This window comes from Hippocampus zosterae, chromosome 5 (genome assembly GCF_025434085.1).
Source record: "Hippocampus zosterae strain Florida chromosome 5, ASM2543408v3, whole genome shotgun sequence".
Classification (NCBI taxonomy): Eukaryota; Metazoa; Chordata; class Actinopteri; order Syngnathiformes; family Syngnathidae; genus Hippocampus; species Hippocampus zosterae.
Genome location: NC_067455.1, coordinates 9,121,253 through 9,141,340, shown reverse-complemented (window position 1 = coordinate 9,141,340; position 20,088 = coordinate 9,121,253). Strand labels below are relative to the sequence as shown.

Genomic DNA, 20,088 nt, shown 5'->3' with positions numbered 1-20,088 from the left:
ATCCAATGGAAAGCCAGTTGCGTACATGACAAAACAAACATAATCTCGTCTGTGACGCACATTCAGCACTGTACTTCTGAAGGACCAAAAAGGCTCAGAGGAACTAAACGCAAGATGTCAAAACTTTCTGTTACGTTTGAGTTGTCAATATCTTCGCTATGTAATGCTTTTTAATGAAGTCTACAAAAAACATCATTCTTTTAAAACATGGCATCACCTCATTTATATGGGCAGCCATTTTTAAGTCTTTTCAGTCAATTGAGAGTGCCGAGTCATGAGATTGAGACATGTATCAGCGCCTCCTGCTCAGGTTATTTGCGGTACGAACAGCACAAGACAAAAATACTCGTTATTCAGCAACAAGCTGTACATCCGGTAGAGCCACTTATGGAGCCAGCTTCGACTTGGCTGACTCGCAAGAGCTTGTCCTCTTATCATTCAAGTTGATACCCTAGCTCAGGGGTGGGCAAACTTTTTGGCTCGGGGGCCGCATTGACTTTTAAAATTTGACAAAAGTGCCAGGTCAGCACGAGCTATGGTACATTAAAAAAAACTGCATTTGTTGACAGTCCATATCAAACATCAACAGAACAAAAGCATGAAAGTACGGTATTAATATACTTTTTTTGAATGACAAGTGTTGTTGATGACCTATTTTAGCCTGTGCATCGCTGCAGATGGGTTGTGATGAGACCAGTAGGAGTAGAGCGATACAGAGGTACTAGGTGGTCGAAAAGATTGCCCCCCCCCCCTGTTCTGCAACTTCAAGTCAATGCGCCACCTGGTGGTAAAATGCCTGTCATTACAAGTCCAATTGAAATGAATGCTATCATTCACATCGAACCTTAATTGTGGACCAACCTTCGGCGGGCCGGATTAATAAGACCAATGGGCCGGATTTGGCCCGCGGGCCGTAGTTTGCCCACCACTGCTCTAGCTTCTATTGACTGTGATCAGGTCAGACTCCAGTTGACAAAACAAGTCAAGACAGTGCCACTATACAGAATGGTAACACGCCATCACCTTGTTAAGGCTTTTCTTTTGAAGTTGGCCCATGCAACACGTCAAGCATTGGCTTGACTTGTGTCCGTTTTGATTCGAGGTTGGCCTCAACCCAGGTTATATTGGCAAAATCTGTTGCCATCAGAATCACCACCATGTCGAAAAGGACGTAAGCGAATCTGAACACTTTCAGTGTCATTGATAGTGACAACCTGACACAGATGCAGTTCAACACGACCCACTTTTAACAAACCAGGTTTATTAAAAAGATGAGCTGAGTTTAGATTTGAACCGAAACATCCCAAGTGTTCTTGGCAAAAATGTGTTTGAATCCCGTGAATATAAAATTGCTTATCTACAAAACAAAAACATTTGTATAACCTGTTCTGGAGTGACTTGACAGTCTTTCAAAAATGTTGCGTCTGCTCCAAATGCACTGCACGCCTATTCATCAGTGAGATTAGTCATCAGGCTGTTGTGTTGACTGTATAACAGGATTTCACCTCATTCGCACACTAGCCTTGCTGGAGAAGCAGACAACATCGCCGTACCGTAAGTACTGATGGAACTTCTGATATGAACTGTATGACTTTTCTACGAGTCTATCTTTGAGACTATCAACATTATCCACATGATTTTATCTATCTTGCAACACTATGTGCATTAGTAACAACTTCTGGTTTGGTTTTTAGTCTTTTTGTAAACATGGTGAATATCCCGGACCCCTTGAGCTGAACTCTCGGCCATCCTAAATCAATGCCTTTTTCTCCTGTTTCTCCAGAACCTTACCAGAAACAAATTTGTTTCCCTCCCAAAGCAGCCATGTACAAACTGGAAGAGTGCATTCAAAAATTTGTGGATCTATTTGAAGAGTACGCCAGTGAGGATAACGATTGTTTGAGCAGGGATGAGTTTAAAGCGCTGGTCATCGATGAAATCAGTTCCCCTGACTATAAAGTAAGTGACAAATCAGCAAAATTATTCTCACCAAAGAATGCGGTTATGTGGGGGGTTTTTTGTTTTGTTTTTGTTTTTGTCAAGTGGCCCTTTTTGTATGTTCACAGGGAAAACTAGAGAAATGCGATATCGATGAGGTCTTTGACCAGCTGGATAAGAACGATGACGACCAGCTCAGCTTCCAGGAGTACATCATGTGCATGGTTAAAATGACAAAACGTCAACGCAGAAAGGCTGGAGGGAAGGGTCGCCGTAGAGGCGGCAAAGGTTGCAGGGGCAAAGGTGGTAAAGGAAGGGGCAGTGACGATGATGATGAAGACTGTAGGGGTGGCGGTGGTAAGGGTGGTAAGGGGGGTAAGGGTGGCAAAGGCGGCAAGGGCGGCAAGGGCGGAAGGGACTGTGATGATGAATAAAATGCTAATAATGGTCGGTCATTTATTCGTGCTGTTTCTGTGTTTGCTTTTATCAATGAAAGTAAATTAAAACGCTATATCTTCCTATTGGTGATCCTGTACATTTATTATTATTATTATTTTATAGTATACATACTGAATATTTTTGTAAAATTCCATCCCAAAAAGTATGTGTGTGTGTGTGTGTGTGTGTGTATATATGTGTGTGTTATTTTTAAGAAAGGAAAAAAAATCAATTGTGGCTGGGGGTATGATACAGGGGGCTTATTAAGAAAAAAAAAATATTTCACATTGTTTAGATGTTTACCCCCCAAAAAATATATATACTGATTTATAGTGCATTCCATACACAGCGTGAATCAATATGCGTCACATACTTTAATTAAAAGTACATCATTTGAGGTGAATCTTGGTTCTGAGCCTCCTGTGTGGAGTTTGCATGCTCTCCCTGTGCTTACCGGTACATGTTTTCTATAGGTCATGTCATGTCAGATCATGTCACAACACGTCACATCACACCACACCATGCCCAGTCAAGTGATTGTCATGTCATTTCTTGTCGGATCAGGTCATGTCATGTTCTGTTGTGGCAGTTGCCATGACAGCAAAAAGGCATTCGAGAAAGCTGTTGAAAGACTTGTCCTAAAGCAATTGTGGTATTTATTTTAGGATTACTTCATTACTGATAAAGGAGATGACTCAATGAGGGCGTGGAGCTGGGTGTGAATGATTGTTCTTCTCTATACGTTTCCTGCGACTGATTGGCGACCAATTCAGAGTGTAGTCTGCCTTTCCCCTGAAGTCAGCTGGGATAGACTCCAGCTGAAATGAACACGTTACAGTCGCCTTTATCAAGAGAATGTCATTTTGCTATGTAACTCCAAACCCTCAAATGAAACCATAACATACTGTTTACTATCTGTGGTGTGTTGTTGGGTACGTCTACAAATCCTCATGTTCATAACTACCGGTACACTGCCAACATCAAATTGGATGTGTGAACCTGTTGCAGTCTGGAACAAACAAGGTGTGTCGGCAAAATGGGGCCAAAAATAGAAGCACATTTCTCAGTAACAACAAGTAAATAAAAAAAGTCATCTACGGTTGCATGCCAAAACATCCTCATTCAATGCGTTGCATTCAATTCCCCTTCATGATGGAAAGTTCACAACTTTTCAAATGCATTTTTGTGTTTTGGCTTAAGTCATAGGTGTCAAACTCAGGTCCTGGAGGGCCGCTGTCCTGCATGTTTTCCAAGTCTCCCTGTTGCAACACACCTGATTCAAATGATGAGATCATCAGCAAGCTCTGTGGAAGCCTGACATTGAACCTGTTCATTTGAATCAGGTGTGTTGCAACAGGGAGACTTGCAAAACATGCAGGACAGCGCCCCCCCCCGGACCTGAGTTTGACACCTATGGCTTAAGTGCTAAATTCTTAGTGGAGAGCCATCCATCCATGCTTCGGAGCGCTTGTCCTCATCAGGGTCACCGGTGATCTGGAGACTCTCCTATCTGACTCTGAGCAAACTGATGGGCTGCTTGACCCCTCCTCCCTATTAGTTAATTAAATAGAGGTTCCACTTTGATTGTTTTCCATGCCAACACTCAGGATCGAACTGTCCTAGCTCGCCCATGTGCATGAAATGATGAAACCTTGAATTGGATGGGAGGCAAAAATCTCGACTAAGTCAAACAAAATAGTCCACTTGTGATAGATTTATGTCTTAAGAATACCACAACCTGAATGAATGAGAGTATGGACAGGCGCAAGTCAGAGCCTTCAATGAACCGATCACGCCTGTTTTGGGAATCGTGGTGGAAGCTGTACTCGTCCACCGCGGTGGTGCCTGGAAATACTGTATGAGCAAACCAACTTGTTCATGTCACGGATAACCAGTTTTATGGGTTTGGTCACATGATGTTTGTAAGAGAGTACTTTCATGTTAATTTCAGTCAACGGCAGTGGGTGGTAGAATGACAAAATGGCCGTCCCCTGAGATGGACGAAAAATGCAATATTACCGGTAATCAAAATGCCACTTTTAGACTTGAGCTCAACTTTAAACTTGCATTTTCAGGCACCATTGTTCTGTATATGCTTTTAAAATTCTTGTCACACTTAAAAATACCAAAACATGACAAAACAAGCAGCAGTGGTTCAGACAAAACATCTCACCTCAATCAAAAAGGTAGGCGTGAGAGGGCGTTGTACCGATTGTTGTATAACAGGTGAGCCACCTTCTTTTGACATTTTTCCTTGCCGGCACCACTTGAGCTCGTCAACTGATCACACAAGTTTGGTAAGTGGCTGTTTCTTTCCAAAATACTTAATTTTAAGCATCAAATAAGACATATGATGTTCTTTCCAGCCATGGCCAACATGACCACTCAGGTAAGGTTGATCGAGGCGATGTGCACTCTCCAGCAAACATTTGTGGAGTATGCAGGGAAATCAGGAGACCAAAACAGTATGACTCAAGAAGATTTTGCTTTGATGCTCCATAAAGAGTGCTGCGTACAGGTGAGAGAGAGAGCGAAAGATTACGTTCCTTCACATTCCGATGCGATTTGATTCCTGCTTTTGTTTAGCTCGACAGCAATCAGTCACTGAAGGAGTTCTTCGACAAGCTGGATTCCAATGGTGACGGTGTTATCGACTTCAATGAGTTTTGCGTTCTTATGGCAACATTCTTGAAATTGTTGGAACCTGCCGGTATGTGAAACGATTGTGCATGTTTATGCTTGCTTTAACAAGGACAACATGAGTCCTCGAGAACCTATACACTTCTTAAAAAGTATGTCTTTTTTGATTACATATGATTAAAATGTGGTGAACATAATTGTGTACTCTCTTCCTTGAAAATATTCAGATCAAATCTGTAACTTGAACACATTTTAATCGTGTACAAACGAAGGACATGTCCGAATTAATTACAGCCAAAGAACCGAGATGATTTTTTTTTCAATGTATTACAGTATCATCCATAAAATATAAAAAACTAAATGACTTATTTGGTTGACTGTGTGAAACAATGAAATGCTGTTCCACTTTAAATTATACGTTACTGCATGGGTATCCAATTGACTGCTTTTACATCTCTGCTGCCACCTCATGTTGAGTTTTTTAATAATCAAACATGTCAGTCGGATCAGGGCCATCTGTCAAAGTCCAATTTAATCAAATGATGTATTAATTGTAGAATTAATCATTTCTATGTGGCGAACCTCTTGTGCCGTTTCACACAAGTAAAAATGTCACACGAGTTAAAGAAAGTTAATTTAAAGAAGAACGTTCGGTTGTTGGGTAATATTTGGATTTGCCTATTCTTATCTTATATTTTATATAAGATATATATTTTATATATCTTATATATTATGATTTATAAATAAATCAGGAACTTACTAGTTACTCTGTACTTACATAGTTTTTTTTCAATTACTCTTACTCAAGTAATTATTTGGAGGTGTGCTTTTAACTTTTACTTGAGTAATATTGTTCTAAGCTCACATTACTCTTGAATTTTTGGCTACTCTAATATCATAGCTTACTACGTGAAAGTCAGTTTTGTAAATAAATGAATTGTAAATTAAATCAAATAAATTTTGTAAATAAACCCATTTTACACATTAAATCAATTGCAGTAAATTGAGACTAAGCGCTATATAAATCAGCATGTATTGTATTGTATTGTATTTATTTCGGTATTCATAGGTTTTGTGACGTTTTTGTATGGTGGTTTGCCGTGAAATTTGTTTCAAAGACATTTTTTTCCAGAATATAAATGCGCGTCTTTGCTCACAGAGGTTATGGAAGGGAACACGGCTGAAACAACTGTGACCGCAGAGTCAGCTCACGTGAACGCGCTAAGGCGCGGTCTCGTTAATCATCGGCTTCTTTCGGCATTTTTCGCCTTCCCGGGCAGTTTGATGGTCTAGTTAGCACAGCTGATTAGCTTGCTGCTACCCAGCTAATATCCGCCACTTATACACCGTTTTCCCAAGTAGGGCGGATGGCACAAGTGCTGTAACAAATGGCGGATGTCGAGGGGCACGCATTTTGTACACCGCTGCCTCAGCACTCAGCGTATAACGGCACCCGGAGCGGCGATATCACGCCCGACGCCGGCGGCGGCTTCCAGACCCCGAGCACCACCGTGACGTCGGGCCCACGGCTCATCCGAATAGTCAAGTCAGACTCGGGCTACGGTTTCAACGTCCGGGGCCAAGTTAGTGAAGGAGGGCAGCTCCGGAGCATTAACGGGGAACTGTACGCCCCGCTGCAGCACGTCAGCGCTGTCCTGCCGGGAGGTGCCGCCGACATAGCCGGTATTTCGAAAGGAGACAGGATTCTTGAGGTGTAAGTGGAATTGCTCTCGTATGGACGCTGTGCTTAAAGGGTCACCCATGCTGTTAATTGTCTGTGTACAAAATGAACGTGAAAAACGGTGAGTGCCACTGTTAAAGCTACCCCGAGATGGTGAATGGATTGTTTGTGTAAGGGTCTTTCATTAAACATTCCTGTCACACTCCTTCCATCTCAGCCCCACATACGAAACCCCTCCCCCTTTTTCCTATTTATGCATCCTTTTTATTGTACCATCACAGCTAAGCTAGTCAACTCTCATCAACATCACTAAGTTGTGACTGGCTAGCGCTCTAATATTTCACCGCATTACGCCGTGCTGTGGGGTGATTGGTGGCTGATGTTGGGCTCTGTTGCTGTGGAGAGGGGCGTGCAGCAACCGTTTCAGCATCATCTCCGCGTGTGTGCGTGCAAGGTATGCAGAAAGACAAGAACGGTCATCCCTGATTGGCTTTGCTCTGGCAAAGTTGCCATCTCATTGGCTGGCAGTTGCCTGCCCGCTTTGTCGATGGATGGCCTGCAGTAACCTGGCAGTTTGATTGACCCCCTTATTTCTGGGCGCTTGTTGTCCAGGTTTTGTCACTGCACCGAAAGTACTTGAAAGTCAAATGCTCTTATGCTATTAAAACATGTCTATGATGGCAAGAACATATCCCAGCAAAAGATCGGTCCGCTCAGAATAGTCTGGCCCATCAGTTTGCCTGGCTTCATTGTTTGTTCTTCGACTACTACTGCTCTTTGTTATTAGTTTTTTCCAGTCATTTGTATGCCCCGTGGCACTGTGCTGCCACAATGTTGATTTTGTTATGAAACATCTGGTTTGTGGTACGCAAGGCTCTAAATATTTTTTTTGCTTTTAGGCGCAATTGCGAATCAAAGACTTGATTTGAGGATCGACTTTCTAATTTTGAGGAGCATTTTTTTTTGCAGGTTATTCCGGTGGACCTGATGGAAAGGTTTTATTAGACATAGAAATATGATAGTATGACAAATGGACAATAGTTTTTCTTTTTTATAAATATATTTTCATGCAAAAACTGGTGGCACATGAAGACAAAAAATATTATAAATTAGTTAAATGTCCAGAGTACATTTACATTGACTAGTTTTGCCAAGAGGGTGAAATCATAAATGACTAACAACAACACCCTGCGATTGGCTGGCAACCGATTCAGGGTGTCCCCCGCCTACTGCCCGGAGACGGCTGGGATAGGCTCCAGCACCCCCCGCGACCCTAGTGAGGATCAAGCGGTCCGGAAGATGAATGAATGAATGAATGAACTAACAACAACAATGACAAAAAATCTCAAAGCAACTGATCCAAGGCAAAATAAATCATTCCCTGGAATCACGGGAAAACAACTGCCTTGATGGCACAGTGGAAAGTGCTGAATGTGCAAGACCAGAAGTCACTGCATGAGGTGCTTATGGAGTCATAAAACCGCAAGATTGAAGTGCTGCCAAAGCGCTAACTCAGTGCTTTACAGTGGTCACCGCTTTTTTGTCATGATACATGTTTACTGCCTCTAACCCCCTGGCTTCATTTGTTGTATCTACATAGCATAACACTGTGCTGTGTGACATGATTACATCTGACACCAGATGAGCTGTCAGTCACAAGTTCCACTGAAACATTTCCTGTTAGTCTGAGTTCCAGCTGACGATTGTAAAGGGATGTGCATATTGCTTCACTGCTGTTATCCTTGGCTTCGGCGGTACTACCATCTACAACACTAAACACCATCAGGTCTCTCTGGGAATGGTTTTAATTATCTTAATGCACACTTTTGGCCGCTGCTTTACGATAAACATCTCCTCCACAGACTTAACACGATGCTGCCCTTGTTTCATGGTGACCTTAAAATAATACATCTAAGAACATTTTCACAAAAACCCAACTTCCAATTTTCCAATTACAGCTGCAATTGTCCATTTTTAAAGTGCTCTAGATGTGAATGTGAGTTGCATAAACGGGGTGATGGCGTGTCTAACGAGGTTCTTTTCCTCACTTCAACATTGGGTTTTAGCTTGCACAAATGCCACATTATGCCATAATTAAGGGCGGCCCGGTAGTCCAGTGGTTAGCACGTCGGCTTCACAGTACAGAGGTCGTGGGTTCGATTCCCGCTCCGGCCTCCCTGTGTGGAGTTTGCATGTTCTCCCCGGGCATGCGTGGGTTTTCTCCGGGTGCTCCGGTTTCCTCCCACATTCCAAGGCTGATTGAACACTCTAAATTGTCCCTAGGTGTGAGTGTGAGTGCGAATGGTTGTTCGTTTCTGTGTGCCCTGTGATTGGCTGGCAACTGATTCAGGGTGTCCCCCGCCTACTGCCCGAAGACAGCTGGGATAGTCTCCAGCACCCCCGCGACCCTAGTGAGGATCAAGCGGCTCGGAAGATGAATGAATGAATAATTGGATTCATTGTTGTTGTCAACTTGAGATCTGCATTGTCACATTCCACGTTATATCTTTTGACTTTCAGTGTGTGTGGCTTTAAAAGATGGGGGGAGGCTAGCCTGGTGAATGATGTGGGAATCAGTTAATAAGAATGTTGAGGTGGTTCAGGTTAGCAGCTGGCTGACCGTTAGCCAGTCTGTCTGTTGACTATTGAGTGCCTGGCCCTCAATTGTGGCAATATCAGATCATATATCAATTATTTTGTTAGTATATATTTTTTTTAATGCTTACATTGTAACTAGCGGTGGCAGGCTCTACTAAATGAGCTAACGATGAAACAGGGTTGGGCACTGAAAGTACCGGTAATGTACATAATGTGAAATGTTGTGACCCTGTCAATGAATAATCATTTTGCCTTCCTTGAAATGTGTGCTTGTCTTTTCTTCCTTTGAATAGGAACAGGGTGAATGTTGAAGGCGCGACACACAAACAGGTGGTGGACCTGATCCGGGCTGGAGAGCGGGAACTGGTATTGACCGTGCTCTCAGTCCCGCCTCTGGAAGCCGATTGTCTGGATGTCGGAGACGATGGCTCGGCCCAGTACTGTTACGACTATTCCGACAAGCAGGCCGTCCCCATCTCTGTGCCCAGCTACAAACACACTGAGCTCCATCAGGAAAAGTTTGTGGTGAGTACATGAGGGGAAGAGGGGATGGATTGGAAGGTTTTGGGTCAATGAGTCGATACATTGGAACCGCTAAAGTCCTTTGCTAATCAAACAGGAAGCTGTTATTTGAGGAAATGTGTGATATACTGCAGTTATCTTTATTTAATGCTTCCCAGGTTCAACCCCATCTGTTCTCTCCCTCCAGGTATATAATGTCTTCATGGCGGGAAGGCAGCTCTGCTCTAAACGCTACAGAGAGTTTGTGATTCTACACCAAAACCTGAAGAGGGAGTTTGCCAACTTCACATTCCCCAAGCTGCCCGGGAAATGGCCTTTTTCTCTGTCGGAGCAGCAGCTGGATGCGCGACGTAGAGGCCTGGAAGAATATCTGGAGAGAGGTGTGGAGTGAGAAAGTATCTCTGCAATATTTTTGAGTGTATCTTGCAGCATGGATCCTAAATAAGTATTTATTAGTATTTATAAACTCCCAATAGCGCGGCCCGGTAGGCCAGTGGTTAGCACGTCGGCTTCACAGTGCAGAGGTACCGGGTTCGATTCCAGCTCCGGCCTCCCTGTGTGGAGTTTGCATGTTCTCCCCGGGCATGCGTGGGTTTTCTCCGGGTGCTCCGGTTTCCTCCCTCATTCCAAAAACATGCGTGGCAGGCTGATCTGACGCTCTAAATTATCCCTAGGTGTGAGTGTGAGTGCAAATGGCTGTTCGTCTCTGTGTGCCCTGCGATTGGCTGGCAACTGATTCAGGGTGTCCCCCGCCTACTGCCCGAAGACGGCTGGGATAGGCTCCAGCACCCCCCGCGACCCTAGTGAGGATCAAGCGGCTCGGAAGATGAATGAATGAATGAATGAACTCCCAATAGCATTTACTGTTTTCACACTGAATTGGAAGGACTTGTAAAACATCCATTCCTTCCACATTTACTTTTTTATACCGTTTATCTGCAGTGTGCTCTGTGAGGGTCATTGGCGAAAGTGACATCATGCAGGAGTTCCTGTCAGAATCAGATGAAGTAAGAAATGATTGGTGTCCTCTAAACCTGCGCATGCGGTTTTGTTGCACGGGACTGTGACCTCACCGCATCTTTCCTTCTCATGTTTTAGAACTACAACGGCCTGTGGGATGTGGACTTGAGAATAGCCGTTCCCGATAAGACCTCACTTACTGTGCGGGTTCGCAAAAATTCCACCACTGACCAAGTGTACCAGGTATCCAAAAAAAGGGAAAAAAAAATCATTTATCACATGATAACGAATAAAGGATATCTTATCTTATCTTATAATCATCACCATCATAGTCCATTTCATGCCCGACATCCTTGACCCCTTTCTTTGTCTTTCAGGCTTTGGTCATGAAACTCGGGATTGATAGCATAACGGCCAGCTACTTTGCACTCTTTGAGGTCATCAACCACACCTTCTGTGAGTAAATATTAGAATTGAACACAAAGTTGCTCTCTCTCTCTCTCTCTCTCTCTCTTTCTCTCTCACTCTCTCACTCTCTCACTCTCACTCTCGGACGGAAGTAGAGGAAATAAAGTGAAACCTTTTTAACAACAGTCCAGGCATTGTTTTAAGTATTACACAACTAATACAGTATAAACATGGGGGAACCACTTCATAATAAAATACAATTCAACAAATGAAGCAAAACTACTCACATTGACTGTAAATAATGAATATAAAATGTCAATTAAATAACATGTTTTTTTTATAAACCAAAAAAAGAACCTCCCGACTTTGACACAGACATTTAAAATGGTTATTCTAGCCCTGCTACTACCCTGGACTGTTTTTCAAATCAGAATCAATTGTGGCCCTTATGCATGATGATAATTTGAACTCCATGTTTTCTTTATCTTTTGAGGCATATTTGTCCACTATGTTTTGAATTTGTTGGCCTTCTGCAACTGTTCTTTTTCTTTTGTTCAGTACGAAAGCTTGCACCCAACGAGTTCCCCCACAAGTTGTACGTGCAAAACTACACTTCAGCCATCCCTAGAACCTGCCTCACAATGCGCAAGTGGCTCTTCACTACCGAAGAGGAGACGTTACTCAATGACAACCAACTTGCTGTCTCCTACTTCTTCCACCAGGTGAGTTATGTTGCATTTGTACATCATGGTGGGACATATATTTCTCTCCCTCTAAAGCGATTTCTCTTTTACAGGCCTTGGAGGATGTCAAGAAAGGTTTTATCAAAGTAGAGCAGAAGTCCTACCAGTTGCAGATGGTTGCAGAGCAGAAAAATATGTCCATGGTCAGTCTCGCATCTACACCACAGTAATGGTTTTACAGTGGCTTTCCAATCCACGTTTGTCAGAACTCGTAAAAGTAGGTCAATGTCTTCTCGGAAATCCCTACTCCTGAAGTGACCATTGGATTATAAAACAATGGTATTTTATGACTTTAATTATATTCTGTACACAGCTTTCACATTCAAACAATGGTAAGTTCATTTTTGCCAAATAGGTCATTTAATTTCTTGCATCATTCTTCACAACAGCATCGGGGTTCAAACTGTGCAGAGCGGGGGTGCAGAAATATTTGGACAATGATGTCGTTCTTATAATTTAGCCTATTGAAAACCGCAGTGAATTTGAAATAAAACAATGTACATGTCATCGAATTATAGATATTCAGCTTCAGTTCAAGATGTTTCACAACATTACAATTGCATCCATTTTAAATCGCAGTGAACCTCACTTTTCAAATACAACAGCTGCTTTCATACGTTTTATCCACATGAGCTGCAGTTGTTTACAGCTACCAGAGGCACATTTATTTCATTTTATTTGTGCGCCCAAGGCAAACGCACTCATAAGACCCTCCGCATCCCTTTAAAGTGTGAATTTACGGAAACTCTCCTGAGCTAGGAAATGAGTGACTCATCTCAACACCTTTCCTATAATTGATAACACTCATCAACATATACATTCTAAGAACATGGAATAGTCCATTGCAAGAGAGGGGAAATGGGAGCCCTCCAGAGTTTCGTGATACATTAAATGTTTTGATGTGTTTTTGAGTGTGTGAATTAAGCCCAGAGCAATAGTAATTCCTTTAAATTGAAGAAAATGTTCTTAATCCGTTTTCATTAGCCTGTAAATAACTTTGGGTCATGAGTCCAAGGACAAATGTGATCACATAGTGGACTCGATTTAAAATCCATTGTGGCAGTGTGTAAAACTAAAAACAATCTGTCAAAAAAGATCAGAAGTTTCATCGTGTTTCAAGTCATGTTTAAACCTGCGATGTCCTTTCCCTTTGACTCTTGCAGTATCTAAGTTTGCTGAGAGGCTGTGATGGCTACAATGAAATCTTGTTCCCTCACTGTTCGTGCGACTCCAGACGTAAAGGACACGTCATCGCAGCCATCAGTATTCAGCACTTCAAGCTGCACGCCTGCACAGAGGAGGGGACAATCGAGGCAAGGGCAACTCTTTCTTAGCGTGCGCCACTTAACTGTAGACATACACTCTCCAGGCACGTCACAAGGTACACCTGCACAATCTAATGCGATCCAATCCAGAGGCCATTTATGAAACAATACTGGCCTCTGCTCTAATAGATGCCCTTGCCGCTCCTGGTTACTGGATATGTCATTCCCTTTAAGTATAAACACTGTATGCCTCAGGAAAAAATAAAATCCAGGTGGTACTATCAGGGGGCAGTAACTTCCTTTATTTACTTTGATACGTGATGCTGACCTTGAGCTAAGCAGATGCCAACCGCAAAAAGCTGTTCCGCTCAATGGGTAAAAAATATATATACATTCAGTGTCCAAGTTGGAGAGATAATTTAACAAGAAACAGTTTATTATTGTGGTTAATGCTTTCAGTGAAGTACTGCTTTGCATCATATTAAAGGTGCAACTCATATTTTGTCCCGGTTCTTAAATTGTACAGCTAAAATAATATTATACAAATGGATTTTGTATATGCAACTAAAATGTTCATTGCAGCTCACGTTATTTTGCAGTGCTGTACTGTACACCACTTCAATTGGTAACCCCGGCATAGTCTATTTTTAATATACATTACCTACATGAGATTCCTTCAGCAGATCTGTATTATGATCTAATCAGACTTTTTGATGCAGATCTTTATGTGGATCAAATGCATGTGTACCTAATGAAGTGACCAGTGAATGTTCATGTTCAGCTCTTCGTTCTTTCTCTCCATTGTGTCTGCTAACAAACACTGTGTCTGAATGGACTCCATTGTGCTTTCAGAACCAGGTGATTGCCTTTGAGTGGGGGGAAATGCTGAGGTGGGACACAGACGAAGAGGGCATGGCCTTTTGCTTCGAGTATGCGCGGGGGGAGAAGAAACCACGTTGGGTCAAGATATTCACACCTTATGTGAGAAGACATCTCTTTGTTTTGGTCATTTCATCAGAGGAAAAAAAGTGGAATTATTTTGCACTCGACCACAACTGACTTCTTATTTGTCATTCCAGTTTAACTACATGCATGAATGCTTCGAGAGAGTTTTCTGCGAGCTAAAGTGGAGAAAGGAGGTAAGGACCATCTAGTTTTGGCTGCTTCCCACAACAGAGGGTAATGAGGGTTTGTCAAGCACAGAGTTATGTTCAAGAGTATAGCAGGTTAATGGTGCCGCAGGTAAGCTAGGGTTAGCGTGTGTTGTTTTTTTTTTTTTTTTTTTTTTGTATTTCGAGCCGTATACCCTCAAATGACAAGGACGCGGTAATGATAAAAGTTTGTCACAAAATGTACAGTGGTACCCTGACATAGAGGTTGAAATTGGTCTGTGGCCAAGCTCCTTGCTCAATTATTCATATAACAAATCGATTTTCTCCATTAAAATGAATTGCAATCAATTCCAGCCACCATTTATTTTCAATTATGTATAAAAGCATAACAAATTATAATGGAAAGAAATTCGCTGCTTTTATAGAGTAGTTAACTGAGCGTTCTGTAGCATTGGTGTTTTGGATATGTGCCTACAAGGGGGCGTGGCTGTGTGAGTGACATTGGGAACTGGACTAAAGTTGCCCGGTTAGTTCAGTGTTAGCATTTGGGCGTGAGTTGTGGCCTTCAGCAGCTCTTTTGGAATGTTCTAATTTTGCATTTGCCCGTTTGAACAATGCCGTGTTTGGTTAGAAATGTGGACATCTTTTGATATCCTGAAAAGTAGTGATTTTGTCAAGGTGACGATTCCACCAGACAGCAAATGTTCTGTACATGCTTTTGCCAATGGAAAAATGTCATGAGTAGAACCAAGCAGTTTTTTTCAATGTCCACAGGTGGAGGAGGAGGCCACGGACAAAGACAACAAGAACGTCTCCCACGACGGTATGTGTGGCAAGGTAAGGCTTCAGTATGCCTGCCTCTGTCCCAATAACCAAACGCCTGACATGATCTTTCCTTTTTTTTTCCCCCTCGGGTCTATTTCTGACCCCGTCCTGTTTGATGTGGCAGAATATTTTCCAGCTGCTGAGGCATCGAAAGAATGGAGGCACCAAGCAAGAGAAATCGCTATCGCTTGACGACGCGGCAGAATCCTCCGGTCTGCCCAGCCCGGCCCTCTTCTGAATGCAGAGACGCTTGCTCGGCTGTTGAGGACATAGTCAGCATTTACGCTTCCATCCAGCAGATCCACATTTCCTATTCATAAGACCCAGCAAAACATCTGCAAAACAAGAAAACATGTAGATAACTTTTGAAATCCAGCACATTAATCAGGCATTGGGCGCCTCAAGAACGACTTCACTAAAGTGCGGACAACTTAAGGCAGGTAAGTTCGCCTCAATAGACTAAGCTGAACAGACAACTCTTTTGAAACTTCTGAAAAGGGAAACGGGAAAATCTGGAGCATGGAACCATGATCCTCAGACAGGCTTGGCATGTTGTAACGGGTTGTAAAAGCGCACGGGAACTGATCATGCAAGAAAAGGTCTTGTCAAATGGATGCAAAATAGGCTCGTCAGACCCCCAACAAGATACGACAGCCTTTGGCTTTTACACAGAGCCACAATCGAAGCAAGATATTGCTGAAACTGTGTATGTGTTCACACGGTGACGCGGCGTCACGCATTTACATAAACGCGCAACGGCGTCTACAGTATGGCGGCTATGGTGTGGATATTATGTGTCAGTGTCATTCATTAGTCAAGCTCAGCAGAATCTGTGTTGTTGTGTTTTTAATTAATTTATCATTTTGTAATGTGGAAAATGAAAGAAGAGGAGAAAATAATGCGGCTTTGCAAAGCTTGTTCTAAACTGGGGTATACAGTCTAACTAGTCTAATTCGATCCGTGACTATGCTAATACCTCAGAACACTTTGAACTCAATTTCCCTTTCCCTTCCAACTTTCATTCCCTTACAATGTTGCAGCATCACATTGTGCTGCAAAATCAGCCGGAGACACACATGAAGAGATTCGCAACTGACCCAGTAAGCGGCACTCTTTTGGGGGGGTAAGATTAGGAAAATATAATACAGTACGACTGCCTTCATTTGTTCGTTCTCCATTTGTCTTCAGATGTCCGTTGCTTCACGGGTTACCAGATCGTGACACCAGTGCTATTCTTCAACCCATTTATGGTGTTTTACATTGCGCGTGACCATTAAGCTAGCGGAGATTCTTAAGGCAAGGTTTTGAGGTTCTTTTAAATAAACGATCCGGAATTCTTTTTTTATTTGACATTATTGGCATTAAGCAGCTCAAAGTCGTTTTTTTAAAGACTTGTTCACTTCTTTTGAAGCGAGTTGAGTTGAATTTGCTGCCACCACCTTGCGCTTGTATCTTGCAGTTTTGCCAAAAGCAAAAATCCAAGTCGCTTAGAATTCAAGGAACCACCGTGCATGCACGTCTCGGATGGGTTAACGCTTTATCCACAAGGATGACAGGATGACATCAACTGAGGTTATAGAACGTGAGCCCCTGTCAAAATAGTAGGTTCTTCTGACACCATGATAAACTCTCTCAAAAGATCTTTTCTGACATTGAACTGATCTGAAATCTGTGAGACCGTAACAATTGTTGAAGCACCGTTTGATTTCATGAGAGTATTCAGCAGTATTTCGGTCGTAGTCTCTCAGCAAGTGCTCCAAATGTGTCAGATTGCGAGGGCGCAGCCCATTTCCTGCTTTTCAATTGGATTTAGGTCAAATTTTTCTTGATCACTTTCTCTCTTGACGGTAGAATGCAGTTTGCACTGTCGTTTACTTGAAATTGTGAGTGACTGGTTAATAAGCCACTGCATGTTCCACATTTACCCACCATTGACCCTCATATGTTTATAGGATTGTATAAACAAGCCTACTGGCTTACTCTCTGTGGGGCATTCGCCTGAGAAAAAGTGACAGTTGTTTCCTCTGAGCTGTGTGCATGACCCAGACAGAAGAGCGTGGGCCCTTCTCCATCTGCTGGCTCCCCCACCGGCAGTGATTACCTTGTCCACACGATTGATAATCGGACTTAATTCAAACAATTTTACCACTGCAGATGCGTCCTCGCTTCGTGGGTAAATGTCTCACACTCCCTCGATTCAGACATTGTTTGACAAATATTTACAACAGCACAAAAGAAATTCATGCTAATTAAATGTAAAGACACACGCACTTTCGACAAGGCTGAACACGCTGTAGTTGCAGTCTAATGTGATGAAATGTCTAATTTAATATCCTGTTACTGTTTCCCGCAGTAATCTAATTCAAACGGCACCAAAATGATGTATGGCAAATGAGGAATGTAATACGAGATTGTAATTACAGTTTAGCACATTATTCAAACAAAATATGCAACATTAACATCTGTGAAACAGGGATACATAGAGATATTTGTTATTATTTGTATCTCGAGTCATGTACGAGGGAAAAGTCGTTGTTGTAATCAAAACCGAACCCTCATGTTTTCTTTAATCTGTGTCGTGAATGATGAGGTCATCAAAACAAAGTCACGCACTTAAAGTTTCAAAATTCTGCCTTATCATGATAGTAATGCTTTGCCTGGGAGGGTTAATTATTTCAAGTTTTGATGTACCAATATGTACTTGTACTTTGATGGCATTGTCAGACCAGCGTTTCTCCACATCCGCACTTAAATTGCTTCTTACTTTAAGAATGCAAAAATGTTCATTAAAACATAGCCTGGAGACTTAATTAACATTTTATAATGCCACCTGTTTAAGCCTGCAACAAATTAATTCACTATGCATTATTCGCCGTGGGGGTTGCGGGAGGGGGGATTTCTTTAAAAATGAGAGTACCTCAGAATTCTGCCATTGTCACAGAAGTGAATGTGCTGAACCTTTTAGTTTTCACTAACTATAAGCCAATCTTTTTAAAGTTCCTGTGGAGTGGAAATAAGTTTTGCAAATTTGCCGCACCACAGAGAGGGATGAGCAACCCTGCCACATTTGAAGGATTAAAAAAAACAATTGCCACGTATACATAGTTCATCATGACTTCTCTCTGTGACGTGACACATTCACAGCAGGCAATGTGGCGCTCTAAAGCGGTTATGCCAGCCAGCCCGAAGCCCCTGGCTGTCAAAACGGATTTGTTAAAATATTATTTTTCGCCCTTCCGCCGATCTCTGGGGAGTGCGCTTGCACTCACAGCTGACAACGAGGTGTTCTAAAGTGGCTACGCCATAGGACTATCCAAAGGGAAGATGCGTTATTTGAGTGCTGGCATAAGTCGCTAACGAACTGCAGGTCACAACTGCACTTAACTGCTTAAGACGGGGGTCAACAAAATGTTGTTTTAACATGGCTTCTGGGGGAGGACAAACATAACACAAACATTCTTAACATTTTCCAGTGCTGTAAAAATGTGTAGAATAAATATTAAATTTCAACATTTCTGTCAACTAAGATTTAACTAAGTTATTTTAGCGACTGCTAAAAAAACAGGAACGCTGAAATTGTGAACATCTGTTTCATGCTATTGCTCAATTGAATACTGCATAGTTCAGTTTGCACATTTTCAACAATTATCTTTGTGTGATGTACTTCTAAACCAACCTCTGAATTCACTCCAGAAGGTCTTAAATAGCTGCCCTCATTAACAAATGGAATTGCAATAGTCTTTTTTTGAAAGTGTTATACTCTCTCTCTCTCAAACTGTTTCCCACCACTATCATTTTTGCAGAAGTTAGTTTATTAGCACAGTTTTTTTAAACTGCTGCGCCTCACACACTTTAAAAAGAAACAAAAAACACTGCTCTCGGTGATAGCAAGGTTAATGCAATCTTGGAAGATGTTACTTTACTTTAAAAGTGATTAATTGAACATCAACAGAGTTGTGTGAAGGTACCGGTAATTGAATGTGATGAGCTTCAAATTGATCGCTTTGACTTTGCCGGAGCCATTTTTGCGGGATTCTTTGTTTAATGGGCCGTGTCTGATGTTCTCGATTATTCGTGCACTTCTTTTTCACTCGCTCAGTCCCGCTTGAGACTATTTTGTCGCCTTGATTATTTATTGACTAATGATATCAACTTCTGCATCGATGTGAAGTGGAAATAAGCCTATTCCCTCAGAAAAAAAATGACTGGCAACCTGCAGATTGTTGGCTTATTGTAAGAAATTGTAAAGTATTCTTTTAAATAAAACCGTTTTATTGAAGCACTGGTTACCCTCTTTATCTTTTCGGATGAGCCCCTGGAATGGGACTGATCCTGTTCGGGGGGATTTTCCGCCAGTCTTCCCACTTGCTTCTCTCAACCTGCTCTCTTCTCATACAACTCCTCGTCTCCAACTTCTCTTAATGAGATGTGGGAGACAAATACCCAAATGCGGAGAAAGGGCCGTTCCTTATCGACCCACATCAACTCCCCATCGCAAAATAATGAAAAGCTATTGACTGCTGCTGGCGTACAATATGATCCCAGGAAGTGAGTTAAGAAAACATGCCGTAGAAAGAGAAATGATCAATCAAAAAGTTTTCCATTACACAAATATAGCACACTTTAAATGGAGACTCAAATCATAAGAAGAATGTTTCTGCAGTAACATGTTCAGACAATATCCCCGAACTATTCGGATGAATATTGCATTCATGAATAAGAATTAACATGTCACGGGAATTATTGAAGTGTGCCCACAGGTCTCGTGTTGTGATGGCAGGGCCAAGAGATAGTTCAAAATAGATGGATTGTTTTGCTATTAATTTGTATTCCACTGTCACATTCACCAGAATATTGTGGGCACATTGAATATATTATTGTAAGGAAAATGTTTGCCTTGAGGCCCCCTTTAAAAATGAAAACACCAGACAGAGGATGCGCCCCATCCCCGACTACTG

General features: G+C 42.1%; 2 protein-coding genes and 1 long non-coding RNA gene across 5 annotated transcripts; all 3 read left to right on the top strand.

The window, feature by feature from the left end:
- Positions 1-1,408: 1,408 nt before the first annotated feature.
- On the top strand, positions 1,409-2,459 carry LOC127601166 (protein S100-A12-like). Its single transcript, XM_052066238.1, has 3 exons — positions 1,409-1,554; positions 1,784-1,959; positions 2,067-2,459. Exons 2-3 carry the CDS (start codon positions 1,825-1,827, stop codon positions 2,370-2,372), a joined length of 441 nt encoding a protein of 146 aa, XP_051922198.1. The 5' UTR covers positions 1,409-1,554; positions 1,784-1,824; the 3' UTR covers positions 2,373-2,459.
- Positions 2,460-4,742: 2,283 nt separating this feature from the next.
- Positions 4,743-5,209, top strand: LOC127601178 (uncharacterized). The gene is made up of 2 exons (XR_007962499.1): positions 4,743-4,894; positions 4,963-5,209. It is a non-coding gene; the product is annotated as an uncharacterized LOC127601178 (long non-coding RNA).
- Positions 5,210-6,183: 974 nt separating this feature from the next.
- snx27b (sorting nexin 27b) lies at positions 6,184-19,409 on the top strand. 3 transcript variants are annotated; one of them, XR_007962497.1, is made up of 14 exons: positions 6,187-6,730; positions 9,589-9,820; positions 10,005-10,197; positions 10,760-10,824; positions 10,916-11,020; positions 11,155-11,233; positions 11,744-11,907; positions 11,982-12,071; positions 13,092-13,241; positions 14,046-14,174; positions 14,273-14,332; positions 15,080-15,142; positions 15,255-15,570; positions 16,590-19,409. XR_007962497.1 is itself a non-coding variant. In XM_052066198.1 (13 exons), exons 1-13 carry the CDS (start codon positions 6,405-6,407, stop codon positions 15,320-15,322), a joined length of 1,710 nt encoding a protein of 569 aa, XP_051922158.1. In that variant the 5' UTR covers positions 6,184-6,404; the 3' UTR covers positions 15,323-16,240. The 3 variants fall into 3 exon arrangements, 2 of the variants coding, with proteins under 2 accessions (XP_051922158.1, XP_051922157.1); XM_052066198.1 differs by lacking the exon at positions 16,590-19,409 and having other exon boundaries at positions 6,184-6,730; positions 15,080-15,128; positions 15,255-16,240; XM_052066197.1 differs by lacking the exon at positions 16,590-19,409 and having other exon boundaries at positions 15,255-16,240.
- Positions 19,410-20,088: the final 679 nt, after the last annotated feature.